At 33.8% G+C, this 17,218-nt stretch overlaps 1 protein-coding gene across 1 annotated transcript in view; it reads left to right on the forward strand.

Annotated features, from left to right (window-relative positions):
• The window catches only part of LOC124375174 (trimeric intracellular cation channel type 1B.1-like), a 31,318-nt gene that overhangs the window by 1,724 nt on the left and 12,376 nt on the right, over positions 1 to 17,218 (forward strand). Inside the window, 3 exon segments of the mRNA XM_046833283.1 lie at positions 12,960 to 12,973; positions 12,976 to 13,118; positions 14,299 to 14,394. Of these exon segments, the coding sequence (XP_046689239.1) occupies positions 12,960 to 12,973; positions 12,976 to 13,118; positions 14,299 to 14,394 (253 nt within the window).

Consider the following 17,218-nt stretch of genomic DNA (forward strand, 5'->3'; position numbering starts at 1 on the left):
AAAGATAAATTATGTATTTGAATTAAGTTGAATACTGATCTAGAGGAATGTTAAAATTTTACTTGACCAAATTATTTTTGTCTGAATCAAACAAACATGATTGATCAATATTTTGCCATTAGGAGAATTTATCCGTTTGACACGTAGCTTTTGTATTTTTGTGTGAAATTTAACATTAGATTCTTTAACTTAGCAACTCTTAGGTAAGATGACAAACAGTTTTGTAAAATTATAACCGTGTAACTTTTAACAGTTCACGAGTTATATAAAAATATCACATACAGACAGAGTCTAAATAATGAAAGATAGGACATGATACTCACTGGACATTTGGCCCTACAATCAATTTATCTATTCTGCATGGTGTGATACCCATTATAATGTCTTGAATAGTTCAAGTATATTTGGATTGGCTAGAACCTAAGCTGCAGCTTTGTATTCAGCGATCTTGACTAGTGACATGAGACTACTGCACTGTAAAGGCCTCTGTTTACAGTTACAGTGTTATACTACCTAGTCTACGATCTGTGAGCAAATTTGCACTGTATAAATACACAACCTGGTTTTTCTTGAAATTATTAGAGACATTTTTTGTAAGAAGGAAATTGGTCATCAATTGTGCTAGTTTTGATGGAGTCCAAAAAGGGAGGGTCCAAAATTTGAAACTATATTATATTTCTCCTAACTTTATACGCTTAAAACTGAACATCACATCAATAATAGTTATATCATCAGAAATCTAAATAGAGACAGGAATTTTTAAATTTTAAGGGGTTTTGTATGGTTAACTCATGATAATTTGGCATTTATTCATGGGTTTGAAGGTTGATTTTAAGTGTGCCAAGCTAAGAAAAATCTGAAAAATAATTATTATTTCATTTTTCAACCCTTTTGATACTCTACAATTTCAACTTCACAAAAACTAGCATGGCTGACAAAAACTTCTCCATCAGTTTCAAGAAAATCCAAGTTATGTACTTTTACAATGTAAATTGGCTCTTGGCTCATGGACTATATTGTTTAATAATTTATAATTATTGTCTAGGTATAATACATGTAGTCAACACCTTCACTGCTGTCTGCTGTTCTATACAGAGTGATCTTGATTACTCAAATGAGAGTACTGCACTGTTAAGCTTCAATGCATTCAACATGTTTATCTAATTGTAATGACAAATATAATGCTGTCTCCATTGGGCCAAGCACAATTTTATAGTTGCTTTTTTTATTATAATATGCAATGAAGTTTTTTTATGAAATTACTCCTCAAACTTATATCTACTCTGTAAACGATAAAAAAGTAATAATATAAGTATAAAGAACAAGTCTTTTCTTATTTCCTCAGAAGAAGTGAACTCCATGATGAACTCCATTAATAATTTCGAAAGGTAAAAAAACACTCTAAAGAAAAAATTTATTAAGTATATCATATGTATTATTTCCAGATAGCGGGCGTGGAAAGTTTGAACTAGTGTAGCCTATGATACTGCGAGAATAATTGTAAACGCAATAAGTATCGTATTTCTTATTACATACAGATTAAACTTCGTACAGAGGTATGTGTATATACGAGTAGTTTGGGTGATTTTGTTAGCCAGTCTTTGCCAGTAACACGTTTCAAGATGCCTGTCATTCGTATTTGGGCAAAATGTGTATCTCGAGTATGTCACAAGATAAATCCAAATTGATATTTTCTTAAAATTTTCATGTAACTCCAAGTAAAATTTATTCTTACTTATTTTGTGATAAATTTTAAGATTTAAAACCAATGCTCATTTAAAGTTATAAAAATATACAATTTTATTGAACTGGTATAGGTGATTATGTTTACAAACATAATTTCAGATTTATTGTAACTAAGTCAAGTCCACAGTTTTACAAAAACATTTATACGGCTAATACAATTTTTGTCTAATAAGGTTTCAAGAATATGGAGTTTCTTAAAGTTTGAATGTGTTACGATTGTATTAACACGCCAACATTTAGAGTGATTGTTCCATAAATGCGGTGCAAATCATACGTATAAACTATATCTCAGTTTACGTAAACTATATATCTTCGGTTTCACATTTTGAGATGACTGTCTCATGTGAAATCTTTCTTCCGACTGACCCGAAAGAGATATTTTTAGTTATTAAACAACATTAATTTACCAATATTTATTTGTAAGAGAAATAAATATAAAAAAGCCATTTTGATATTTGGAATCATTTGTACACATGGCAAATACATAAAAGAACATTCCTCACTGACTAGAAAGAAATATGGATTCTGTAGTTGGCCTAATGGCCATTGTCCCTGATTACATCAGATAAGACAGGAGGAGATAAAATACATGGCTAATCATAGTCAATGATCAATGTCATAGATCAGTGTTATTACCTTGCCACTAAAACAATAGTAGAATATTTGTTGGGATTTGATGGTTCTCTAGTAGTTTTTAGACACATAAATATCTAAAAGTGTTTATTTTGACCTCTTTATTTACAAGTGACATTTATAAATATAGATTACATTCAAAACTAAATCCAGATCAAGGATTCATACCACTCGAAGACTTGCACAATTTTATGAATTTAACTGAAAGATGCTTTCAGTTATATAAAAGAAATTTCAGAACGGTTTGAAGAACCACATACAGTTTAGGGGTGTATTTAATATTTTTCCTACTTAAATAACAAGTTAAACTTTAACTTAGGTTAGAAAAAGTTTTCAACTTCTCAACTTGTCGCAGTGACAATAATTAACTGTCTTATCTACTCGAAAATATGTATTAAAAGTATGTTATGTATGATATTTGTATATAAACATAAAAAGTGTAATCACGAATACATCACACTGTAAAATAAATTTTGAACAAATTTCATCTTCCGGTGCGAGCATTATGATTTCTATCTATTTACATAAAGTTCCTCCACAACTTGCAGCATATTTAATTTTAAATGAGCATATGAATTCACCTTGAAAATATTGTGTATACCTTGTTGCTCAACCGTAACAACATAAGGGTTTGTTGTCTGCACGATATAAACACCACTTGTGCTGCACTCGAATCGTAGGAGTGGCCTGCCTCATCTTATCCGAGACACAGATGCATTTGTCACCAATAGAACCAATCGAAGCATATTGTCGGATTGTGCAATCGGTTAGCGGTTGTTAATTTTAATAAAAAAATTATGGTTGCCTGTAAAGTCGGTTTTACGGGCGAAGATTTTACGTGACAACGTCTTTTTCTCGGTAGAATATTTATTGATATGAATATTATTAAATTGCACAATAGGAACAAGGAATTGAATGAAAATAAGAATTGCACAAATTTTAACTATAGAAATATATTTTGTTTACTAAAACATTGTACATAATTTGAAATGAATTAAAATTTGTTATTGTAAATGGTAAAGTTGAATAAAACATTTACTAAAATTGGAATTTGAAATTCTTGCTAAACACAGTTAAATTCTAACTCCGCGCGTGGTGATTGGTCGGTTTAGTTCGTTTGTTTGGTCGCACTGTTATGACAGGTTAGAGGTTATAATTTGTTATTTTAAATGTTTGACTAGCAATACGCGCTGTTTCTTCTCAATCGACTGAATTACGATTGATTGCAGAGTGATTTAAACTAATAATTTACTTAACACTATCAACATTTGTCAATAGTATGACATACCCTATAAACTCAGTTTCTCAACTTTTGTGTCAATCTAACAATTAATCAATCAATCATAGTTTACGATAATGAAATATCAGTGTACAATTATTTACCTTTAGTGTTGTAGTTGTTGTAAATGACGAATCTAAGCACTCCACATTTTCACGAATAAACATAGTTATCTGCTTTATCCCGTGCGGCGGACCCACAGTTATCTGCTTTATCCCGTGCGGCGGACCCACTGGACGGGCATCGTAACGTTACCGGGCGTTACACTTTTTCATGAGTGACTCCGAGCCGCAACCTAATTTAAGACGTTGTCACGTCAAAAAGTCAACCTTAAACCTATAAACTATAATTGGCAAAGAGAAATGTCCAATTATAGTGAAATGTGTCCAATAAGAGAGAAATTAATGTCTTTGCCTATACTAATCTAGTCCACGAACAAGTAGATGGTTCGTTCTTTGTTTCCTGGACTAGACTATATTTTATTAAACCACAATCCGGCACACGATGTTCGTAAAAAATGTATGAAACTGACGAACATAACGTATTATGTTAGGGTTAATCTGTCATCCGAATAGGATGTCAGTTACATGTTACAATTTATAAAAGTGCTGGATAAAAGTCATGTTAATTTACCATGGGGCAGCTTGTAAATTCTTTGCTTATGGCGACTCTAAGCACTATGATATAACAAACTGCGTCGTCCTTATCGTAGCGAAACGCTAATTGTTGTCGTGTTTTCTGATCACTAACTACCAAGATGTGTGGACCTCACGCACGTGCCATAGGGGACATGGAGGACGCGTCCACCCAATTTTTGAAAAGTCAGTTTTATCCCCCCCCCTTAAATTTTATAAAAAATTAGCAGAAATCGTTTTTTTAAGTTAATAAGTAACAAAGAAGGCGCGCAAGCCCGCCCGGTCGGTTGCTGCCAGCAAGCACGGTGCTCGCTTGGCTCGTCGCCGCTCGGGGCTCCGCAGTCCGCCCACACTGCGTATAACTCCAGTATAGGCCTACCCCCCTTTAAGCAAGGGGTCAATTTGGATTGTTATAATGTACTGTAAAGAAAGACAAGTCTACAATTTTAAAGTTTATGTTTACGTTATGATGTGATAGACCGCATGTAATAACAGTAGTGTGTGTAAAATAAAGCATATTAAACCTGATAAAAAGTTATTATTTTATATATACGTAGACTACATATATGTATAAGTTTCTAGACAAAAAAAAAAAATTGTTTCAATGAAAAACGAGCTTGTAGAAATGGGTAGAAAAGCTTTTCGGTTTAAATTAGTGTTCAAACGTAATTTCAAGGTCACAATTTTTCAACAATATTCCGGGGAGTGTTCCTTCGTTCCCCCTAAAGTTTTGTTTTAATGCTGACGACTCGGAGCACCTCACGTATGAAATCACACGCAGTAACCGGGACCTAAGTAGGTCGTTTCGTCTCGTCTGGGTGATGTAGGCCCTATGACGTTTCCTATTGTTGACGGCTGGCTGGTGTCTAATACACAATAGGAGTTGTAAGGTTTCCCCCGCCTACGCGACCAGGCTTCCACGCTACATACCTCACTCTTAATCTGACTAACCTTGCATCCATCTACATGCGACATTGCAGCTTTCCTTTGTACGAGCGTAGTAGTTAAACAAAAGTACAAGTGAACTAGAAAATACTTGATAATCAGCCTAGGCAGAGCCTATTTGGTGTTGTCATCAGAAGGAGTTGATTTGTTTTTAAATGTGTTTTTTTGTCATTTTATCAGTCTACTAACGATGAGAAATGTGCTGTTATACTGTTAATTATACAAGGCGTGAATATTATTAATTAATTATCACTATTAATCAATTATATTAATATATACTATATGTGTGTGCGTTTCTTCATATAACGAGTCATCGTATACATTTTAAAGTCAGGTAATACAGTGTGCACGAGCGAGGCATCTGGTTTGTTTCTAAAAACAGCAAACCCCAACCGCGAGACATCGACCACCACATGGAAACATCCGTTAGTCAAGTGCTGACCTCCCGCAGAAGTGTACTAATCAGTGGACCACAAGGCGGCGGCATTTCCGGCTTATTTTAGCTTACTGGATGCTGCCAGTGAATCATTTTGCACACAAAACCGTTCATTATCAATTTCAATCCGAAATAACGAAATGGTCAAGTACATATTTTATGGATGAACAAGATGGATGAATGTCATTCGATGAATGGACGAATGAGATAGGTGGACCAGGTGTTAATTATAAAACTTGTATAAGTTGAATGCCACCAAAAGCTGGCGTTCTTGTATACAGCGCAGCGCAGATACAGAATATCCGATTTCAATACACCCGCAATCAAAATCCCATTTGAAAACAGTTCGATTGCAAGGTCACACACATTCTGAGTACATCAAAAGTAGATCACTCGTTCGCAGCTGTTTCAGTTATAATGATACTTTTTAGCGAATTAAAAATAAACTTTCATACTAAATTCAATTCTATCCAATTTCTTTCATTTTTGAATCGGGACAATCTGACTTAAAATACGTAATGAAAATTCTGTTCTTTAAACAAGAGACTGCCTTTGTACTCAAAGAAGCCTTACATTCGACATGCATGACTGCCAGTTAAATCGCTTACAAACTGAGAAACTTTCTCTTACAGAAATTTTGATGTGCCAATTGGTTGGTATAGTTTTAATCTATAATGTATTTTGCTCGTAAAAATAAGAATTGTAATTAAAATCTATTACTAATTTTATACTATACGATGGCTATAAAACATTGTGTATATTTTCTTGTGGATTTTCATAAGATTATTTGCTCGCTTTAATCACTGATAAAAGCGTTATCTTGATGAAATGTTCCCTACTGTGCACTGTTTATGTGGCACGTTGTAGATAATAAAGATGGCCTGGATTGTTAATGGTTCAACTTTTAAAATTGGAACGTTCGTACATTGAAGATCGTAAATGTACAGATTGATGACAATTCATTGCTCATAACAATAACATTATTTGCTTTGACATTTTTATCTAACTAAGCAGTTATTACATAAAAATGGTGGTTACATTTATGATTTGTTGACACATTACCTTTATGTTAAATCATATTATAAGTACAACAAGTGAACATTGCTGTGTAATACAGAAATCCAATAAACAAAACAAAAAACTAACTCAAATGATTTTAAAATCTGCTGATTGTGTAAATTTCTAAATTAATTTACCTGGTTTGAGCCTCTTAATAGCGTTAACTGTATACATATCACCTATTTATACAATTATTGTTTGTAGAGGACATGCATTATTTTTGGAAATTGTTGTTTTGGTTAGTCTCGTAAACGGAAGGAGTAAGTGGTAATTATTTCTTCTTCGGTAGTTAGCGATATGTGAAGTTTTACCTCCAGATTCTTAATATTAACACAAATTAAATCCCTAATCGATGTTTGACACTCTGGTTGGGCAAACCGTAGCCATAAAATACCATATCTTAGTAGGACTACTGTTTTATTGTACTGGGCGAGTAAATGTTACCTTTGCTCATAATCTGCTTGTCTCTCAAGATGTTTAGTATGATATATGTGAACGTGTTAATCCGTTTCTCCACAGATCACCATCAGGATATGAAGAATAGCAGTACAAAATATACGCGTAGTATTGTTTTGTACTGGGCGAGTAAATGTCACCTTTGCTCTTAATATGCTTGTCTCTCAAGATGTTTAGTATGAGATATATTACCGTGTTTATCCGTTTCTCCACAGATCGGAATCAGGATATGAAGAATAGCATTTCAGTAGAACTAGTATTGTTTGTACTGGGCGATTAAATGTCACCTTAGCTCATAATCTGCTTGTGTCTCAAGATTTTTAGTATGATATACGTATGTGATCGTGTTTATCCGTGTCTCCACAGATCGCCATCAGGATATAAAGAATAACAGATTGTACTAAACAGGTACAAAATACTATACAGTAACTTAGTTTGCTAAGTGTTAAGGTTAGCCTACATGCTGTAACATTTGGGATTTTTACTTTAAAAGTCTCGTGCGTGCGTGCGCGCGCGCGCGCGTGTGTAAATTTACATGTAACGTGATTCACGAATTAAATGTATAATTTATGGTTTTGTTGGACGTGTCTGAATTCTGTGACAGCGTGACCATTCAGACGATGTACTAAGAAGGTGACCTGGAGCTAAACTCAACATTCACAACGGATGGTTGATTATATTCGACCTAAACATTTATGTTCGGTTTCTGTGGGTGTTATAACTAAAAGAATAACTACCATGTTTGTTTTGGCAGATATAAATAGGTCTAAGATTACGACAATTTATAAAGATAACAAGTTTTTCTCACGTATTAACGTTTTAATTTATCTTTTATCTAGACATCCGGTAATTACATGAATCAACTATTGTAAGCCACAACAGAGATAACGTGACCCAAACTTCATTAATGGTTGATTTACTTATTAGCTGCAAACGAATGCTACACAATAATTAATTTACTAATCTGTCTTATGAAATGTTTTATTAATCTAGAAGCTTTATAGGCCAATAAATGTAGAATACTTATTATAATATGAATTAGTAGTTATCTCGTGGTAGTTATAACTTAGGGAAACCCTAGACATTTTATTAAGTACAATAATTTTAATTACCGTAGTTATTAAGATAATTAATCATGCAATTTATATTAGATCGTCTTATGGTTTTCTAGGCACTAGTAGGCATTTTGACGAGTAAAATTATTAATCTGTTCGAATTTTTTCAAATCCGCATATGAGCGCAATGTTGAATCATAACTTCATTTCTTCCAATTAACTAAGATTGATTGATTATTGGGGACACTCTGTTTCAATTTTGTGTGGTCAGCTTAGTACAATTTTATGTGACGAATAGGCTATTTCTTTAAAAGCATCTTCGCTCGTGAATTCCCAACATCTACTGTACTTATTTTATTTTTAATATGAATGTATTCTAGAAAACGATAAATGCCAGAGGATTAGTCTATACTGTTATTTCGCGTACTTTACTATTCTCGGCACTCGTACGTCTGTTTAGTCAATAAAGCAGGTTGTGTTGTTTCACTGCTGTAATAACATAAACAGCGAACGCGAAGCGATACAGAAACATTCCTTCTATTAAATTTTGTACAGTAAATTACTCCACTGTCAAAGTCAACTTTGAGTTTATATCTCCACTATTCGGTAACAATCAGGCTACTCTGTCTTCATATATTGGTAGATTTTTTATTTATGATACGTTTATATTACATGGTTGTAAAGAACCCATTTAAATTTGATTAACAACTGATAACAACAAATACTTTTTTATTATTTATATCAGATAACTTTTATACGACTAGATTCGTAGAAGTCGTTAACATTCATTCGTTGATGCTTCGGTTTAGCGGCAAGATGACAAAGAGAGTCATCCTACTAACACCATTTTGAGTCTTCTTAAAATCTAAAGCAGGTTGTATTTTTACCCTCTTATAATAGAACAATTCTGCCCGTTTCACTTTTTAAGTGCATTCAAGTGATCAAATGAACACTATGAAGGGAGGAATTGCCGAGTGAGTGTCATCTCAGTCAAGTGTACCGCTTAGCCAATGTCAGTCAATCAAGCAGTTAATTATCGACTCCACACGATCAGTTGAAAGTTGAAACGGTTTGTTTTGACGGAACGATCGGATCTAATGTGAGTAATTCCGTTTATTTACTTTGGCGCTCGCCTCGACTTCGTCAGCTAAAGTTTGTTTTGACTCACAGAGCTCAACGTATCTCGGCTGAGTTGTTTTAAAAGAAAATCAATATGTCGATTACTCGTCTACCGCGACATCTCCGCTTGTTTTGTGCTGTCAATACAGATTGCATCCCGACAGTTTTAGTTTAAAGCTACCACTGACTACTTATGTCTCATTCAAGTTGAACGTTTCTATAGTTTTGTTATCTGTCGTGGTACTTAGTAGCGTATCAACATTGCTCGTCCACTGTGGGTACAATTTGTATACGGTATTATTTGAGATTCGCGTGAAACAGTTTATCACGTTAATTTCATCTCAGATGATTGTGTACGCATAAAAATTATATACTCGACCCCGAATTGAACCCGCTGTTTCCTGGCCTCTCAGGACGACACCGTGGACAATCCGTGGTCCGGAAATATCACAGTTATGTCCTCTTCAAGTCTTTTAATTTAAAATGTGTAGTTTTTTTACTCATGTAAAAACTAACGTTGTTTTGTAATCAACGGATAAAAACCAACACACAGATAATTCTGGTGTTTAAAATCAAACTTGTACTCCCAGCTGGAGTATTTAATTTTTTGCTCTGTGTAGGTAAAGTAATAGTCTTTCCAAAAAACTCAGGTAGAATGGGGTTTCCTTGTGAAAATATGGAAGTTTTTAAGATAGCCACTGGCCATTGCCTCATTTGGGCAACTATGTATCACACTTATCAATAAATATATTATATCTTAGCTGTGGGCATGTTACACATCATTCAAGCATTAAACGTAGACGAAGTATTACCCTGAAATATTGTTCTTGTATTTGTTAAGCGTTCAAGTCGGGAAATGTTAATAGGGAACAAGCGTGAGAGGAAAGACGGCAAGGTAGCAAGTTGAGGTGGATGCGAGATTGAGTCGGGGCGATCAAATCGAGGAACTAGGCTCTTGGCGGCCCGGGAGCGATAAAAATAGCGGCGATATCCCAGCGTGTGGGAGACAAAACAATGTCTGGCTTTTACTATAGAGGCTTGTAGACAGTAGCATTCCTAGGGTTACATTTCAGGGGTAGTTCAACTGTACCAAGCTTGTGGAACATACTAAATTGGATTTTGGGTTATATTTGCATCAAGGCCTTCAAATTAAAATTCAAAATTTGTATTACATTACAATTATTAGAAACGGTTGCTTTTAGATCGATAATTGACGTTTCAGGCTCTTCATTAAAACAATCATAACTTAAGAAATCACTTTTTGTAAATATAGATATTCAGTTTCATAATTAATTACGACTAACTTAACCGATTGATGTAAGTAGTCTTAATTTAAAATTGTAATTCATTATATTTCGACATTTCCACTTTTGTTTGTAAGCATAATTATGAAGAAGCTTAGCTAATTATTGAACGGAACGAATAGGCAACACCGAACTGGCTGACCTTGACTTTGACATTCACTCCGCTACATTTGAAGTGTGTTTGCGAAGTCGGTTTTGTCATAAAACATGGATTTCATCTACATGCCGAGTGTGATAGACGAATGATACATTTGGTTAGTTTAATGATTAATTATTCTTAGTAACCAACATCTCAATTATCGTCCCTCATATCTCATCATAGAGTATATTTCTAGTTTACTGTTACCCTGTTAATAGAATCCCATACCATTAACTTTGTATATATTCGTAGATGACTTACCCGTCTATATTAATAAATATAATTTATTATACATTGTCACTTAATGGATTAATTTCCAGTGCCACTAAAATGCGTAAAGATCTGCATGCGGGTGTGTGCGGTGCTAATGGGCTGAGCACCACGTGACTTATTTTTGTGGTTGAGCTTGTCATTGTTTGATCCTTACACCGTATTTCGTGATTACATTCACCGGGGGGGGGGGGGGGGGTATTCTGACTTTGTATAGGCTACCGACAAATAAAAAAAAATATTCTAAAATATTTGAAATAAAAGTAATTATTAATTTATAGCAACATATTGTAATTGATACAGAGAATTTAGGGTTTTGTACAATTATTAGTGCGTTACATTAGTTTAACTGTTTTTCCTTTATTTTTGTATTGATTATCAAATTCTAGTGGAATTAAATTAAATGGAAAACTCTGCAGATGTTGCATATTTGACTTTTAGTTAAAAAAAAAAAAATAAAATAATAAGTACACATTGAGGTATCAACCAGCGGGATTACATGGTATTTTATCATAATAAAACATAAAATGTGTATAGTGATCAAGAATAAATGACGTAACATAAATGATCTGTTGTTTGAAATCAGAAAGGAATGGACAATTACTTAACTGCTAGTCTGTCGTGTAAAGTGAAACTGCCTATAGTGAGAGACCGGTCTCTGGTATGATGATGTTAATGCCATATACATACATACATATATATATATATATATATATATATATATATATGTTGCCGTTACATTTATCAGTCTAAAATAAAGGAAAGGTATCTTGGGTTTGTTGAAGTATAATACCTCATCGCTGAATCTCTAGTTGTCAAGATAATACATTTTTTTGAATCAATTGGTCTAAAAATGTGTAAGCCAATCATAATATGGTGGGTCTGTTATGTCGGGAAGATTTAATGGGTTGCAATCATTAATCAGAGAAATGGCTGATAGTCCTTGCTTGTACATGCATTGCAATGCACATAGACTGAACTTGGTCTTGGTTGACGAAGCTAAGAATGTACAAATAGTTGGGAAAATTATGGGTTTTTAGGTGCAAACTATGTTTTCCAATCGCCATGGAATACTATCGTAGTATTATGAAGTAATCGAACTTACTTGGTCAGAAACCCTTTACATTTTGTTGTAAACACATTAGTTAAGGTATCATGAAATTCTGTATGTATACAGTAAAATTAGTGCTAACTTAAGTGTCTAAATCTCACCCTTAAGTGACAAGCAGCATACTCATCTGGAGAGGTTTTGAAAGGTTACTAACTTTAATTAGTCGTGCAGCACCTAAACTGAACATTTTCTGAGAGCAAATCGCCAATCATTGTTCTGTAGAAGACTGGAGGAATAAGAATGCTATCCAGTTAATTGAGGACAGGTTAGCACATAGCAGATAGAGACATATCCCGATATCGTTTTCATGTAAACTTACATTTAATATTACATGGGCTCAAATTTATATACCATTAAACACGTTAAAAAAACCTGTTTGTAAGTCGAGTTTTAAAACCCAACATGTAATTCTTATATTTTTATGAGTACTGATTTACTTTTGCATCCATTAAAAGAAAGCTAACCTCCTCCCAGCACTTCCAATTCACTGGGTTGTATCCTGAGTGATCTCAAGTACTGTACTCTCTAGTCAACTTGTTGAGCATAATCATAAAAGTTTTTGTATCAGACACTTGAAATCAAACAATAAAAATGTGAATTTCATTTTTTTAAGTTGTTACGTTAAAACCTCCACATCAGGCTGTTGATTAAACCATTTAAAAATGTTTTCTATGTTTTAGCTGACAAAAATCAAATTTCCTTTAAAAATACAACCACAGGTGATATATTCTTATGCTACCAATGTTTTAAGATTACAATCTGGGTGTTACAGGGGCACAACAGTTCTCTCTCGCAAACACCCCATGTCATGCTGGCTCTCCACCATGCTTGTCGTGTTTGCTGGCGGCATGCTATGCAACGGTCTGCTCGGTGAACCCATCCTTGCTCCTCTCAAGAACACACAACAACTCATGGTTGCCACTGTCGTCTGGTGAGTCATACTCTTAAGTAGGATTTTATATAGAAAGTTCTTGTACCAACCTTACGGTACGCTAATATTAAATACGTTACATGCAAGAAAGCATGGTATAGTAATCTTATTTTGTTTACAATACTAAAATTTAATCACAATAAGAATTGTATTTCTTGATTTTTTAACTGTTGTTAACTTGCAAAAATATGCTGATTTTACATGCAAAATCTATCTGAAAGGGGACTTAGATGTAGTAGTCCATTTAGGACTGAAAAGTGACCCTGTTCAGTGGATTCCAGGATTTAATATTTTCAATGGTTTTTAAGTCGAAAATAGGCAAAAATTGCATAAAACGAAGTGTATAACGTTAATTAAGTATTATGAACTTAGTATTATTTATTCTTGGTGTTGATTGACGAGAAAATGTTTTTTTTTATACACACATTCACTTTATAATGTAATTTTTGTATAGCCTTTCAGAAATTTTTGTTGGTCATACTCAATGTCGCTATCACTGCGTTGATTTGGTTATTATATATGCCTTGGCAAGTGAGTATACGCAGCTGACTCGTGGCGATGCATGTACACAAATATAAAACATTTAAACAACAAGCAAATATTGTTTACAAAACTAAGGTACTTTTTAATTGTGTTTGTTATCTATCTGTGGGGTTTTCGAACACAATAACGGGGTCTAGTGACAGCTAATTTGCAAGTTATTACCGATCAGCTCTCATCACCAAATATACTTGCTACAATACACATAGACTGTACAAATTTTAAGTTAAATATCACATTTGTCACGACATTTCCTGTTATTAACTACCGAGCCAATGTTTCCGTCTACCAATACTAGTCAAAGACGATAACGTTCATACCATAAAAAACTCGCTTCAGTACTTCCGTCCCTCTTCGTGACAGATGCGCGACTCGTCTCTAGTTTTTACGCAATGTAAACAGTGTACCATTTATGAAGGACTACATTAGCGATGTAAGTCTACCCATTATAATTATTATTTTAATGTTGTACTATAAAATATAATTGATAAATACAGAAACTATATATGTATATAGAAACTATACATGGACAAGCATACAATGAATGGTTTAGAGTAGAAATTTTAAGGAGCTTAATCACTCAATTTATAAACGCATGAAGCTTATAAACTCACAATAACACTGTGCTTTCTTGTTTCAGGTACATAGTCTTCTACACACCTTTTGACATTGGATATAAAGCTGCAAAATTTCTACCAGTGAAACTTGCATTTTCAGCCATGAAAGAAATTTATAGGTAAATATGTCAACTTTAAGATTTAATTTTTGTTGAATTAATGGGGTTTTATCGTATGTTTTTGGTCTAATGGCATTTTCCCTGTTTCTTAAAGCAATGGATTGTTGTAGTTGTGACTGGGTTCTCATAATTTATTATCAATCTTGGAAAAAAAAACACCTTTGTTACTTTTTTTTAAAGAAGATCCCCGATGGAGCCGGGCCCCGGCGATCTCTCTCATACACTAAACATATCACTTCAAACGTCTACCATTCTAAAATATGTACCTATATTACCTCGAAAATAATTTTTTACTGATTGGGTAGTATTCACTGTTGTATTTTAGTAAAAATATTATTTTGTGTTATTGTGAATTATTGTAACCAAAAGTAATGACGTAAAAACATTCTTATACAGCACTTGTATGTCTCTTGAAGAACGACATATCAAAAATTGAGAGTTCTAAGTTAATAATTAAAGGCTTAATAAATTTTTTTGTAAACCCTTACGAATTTGGCTATTAGTTGTTATTTTGAGATAAAAAAAACTGTATTATACCTACACTCCCCTGGGAAATCTTTGAAATATTGGATCCTAAAATGGTTACTGTCATCACTTTTGGAATAATGATGAGTTAAAGTGGAGAAAATTTAAATTTTGAACAGAAAACCGTGTTTTTCTTCATGTTTGGTTACCATAATTCACAATAACACAAACAATATTTTTCTTTTACTCAAATTCAGGGGCGAATCAAATCAAAATATTTATTGTTCAAAGACATATACATGCATAGAACATAGTCATTGATAGTTTTTACCATATAATATCAGAACTATGTATTATATAGTAGTATTATATGTTATGAGAGAGAGAGAGAAAGAGAGAGAGTGATGGGGGAGGGGGGAGGGGGGAGAGAGAGGGAGGTAGAGAGAGGGGGGAAAAGAGAAAGTGGTGAGGGGGTGAGAGGGGGGAGGGAGAGAATCTTTATTTCACAGTCATAAAGAATAGAAATGGTATACATACAGTAACAAAACATACAGATACAAAACAAATAAACAAACCAAACAAAACCAAATTTTAAAAACAAATGTATAACATTTGTAAACAGCAACAACAATATTGTCAGTAAATTACTATCATATTAATAACTTTTTATAATCTAAGGGGAAATGTCTGTCCAATTTAAAAATTCGTTTATATTGTAAAAAGGCCTGTTTAGCAGCCACTGTCCAGGTTATAAATACCATAACCTAAAATATTAATTGCTAGTATACAAACAATGTCATTAAAACTAAAAGTGATAGACAATCACGCATCTGTTAATGGCCCAGGCTAAGGAGGTCCACAGAGTAAAATGCATGTTTTATCAAGCACTGCTTTAAATCCTTTTTAAAGGTTGCCTCAGTTGAAGAAGTTTTCACCCTATGCGCCAGACAGAGCATTGAATATTTTGGCACCAACATATGACATGGATCGTGTGAAGATGTTGCTGTGGTGGTGTGGAATGATGAGTGTATCTCTGTTTCTGGTGGAATACAGATGGTTATTTGTAGAGAAATATTGCAGGTTTTTGAATGTATAAATTGAGACATATAAAATATAAACTGTGAAGGCAAAGTCAAAAGGTTTTCATTACTGAACACTGCCCGACAACTGTCACAACAACCCAGGCCACACATCACTCGAACAGTTTTTTTTTTTTCAATTTAAAAACTCTCCCAACAGAGTTAACTGGGGCCGTTCCCCAAAAGATCAGCCCATACGTCAGAATAGGCACAAAATATCCAAAATGAAATAATCTAAGCGTCTTCCTACTTACAAATGTGGACAAATACCTCAATGAATATATACAGGCACTTACTTTTTGACATACATGATTAATATGTTTTGACCAATCCAAGTTAGAGTTCATATAAATTCCTAAAAAACACAGATGTAGATTCCTGAACAGGATTACTATCCACAAAGATCGTCTTACCACTCCTATTACTTTTGGGTCTGAAATGTATGATTCTGGTTTCAGTGTTTAAAAATAAATCATTTGAAGAAAATCATGAGCTGAGACTTTTTAAAGTTAAAGAGAGATTGGTTGCGAGGATATCAGTTGATTCTGCTTGGATGATGACACTAGTGTCGTCAGCGTATTTAACTAAGTGGCCCTTGATCGATTTGTTCAGGTCATTTACGTACACAATAAATAAAAGAGGGTCAAGTATAGAACATTGGGGAACACCTACCGTTACAAGCAAACAACTAGATTTACCCTTACCGATTTTATTGGCAATTTCAACATATTGAGAACGACCTGAAAGATAAGAATGAAGCCACTCAAGAAGCATACCTCAGACACCATGAAGCTCCATTCTCTCCAAAAGATACTGATGATTGACAGTATCAAAAGCACGGCAAGATCAAGATCACAAAAAATTCCAGCAGTGCTTCTGCCTGCATCAAGAGATGAGAGTGTAGTCTTAAAAATTCATTGATTGCATGAGTGGTTGAACTGTTTTTAAGAAAACCAATTGGATAGGTAATAATGAAAGGTTTTCCTGGAAAAGTTCAGTAAGTCTATTGTGAATTAAATGCTAAAATATTTTGCTTAGCGTAGGAATTATTGAAATTGATCTATACTGTTTAATTGAAGATCTATCACCTTTTTAAAGATTGGAATAACTGTGGCACATTTTAAATTTGAAGGAAATATACCTTGGGGGATTGAGTTATTGAAAAGAAGTGATAAAGGATAAGAGAGCGGATCAGCAACTGTCCTGACGACTGATGGGGAAATTTAAAATACATCACAAGCGGAAACTAGCTTTTAGACCTGCGATTACACTCCTAGCCT

This window comes from Homalodisca vitripennis, unplaced genomic scaffold, assembly GCF_021130785.1.
Source record: "Homalodisca vitripennis isolate AUS2020 unplaced genomic scaffold, UT_GWSS_2.1 ScUCBcl_14528;HRSCAF=25317, whole genome shotgun sequence".
NCBI lineage: Eukaryota > Metazoa > Arthropoda > Insecta > Hemiptera > Cicadellidae > Homalodisca > Homalodisca vitripennis.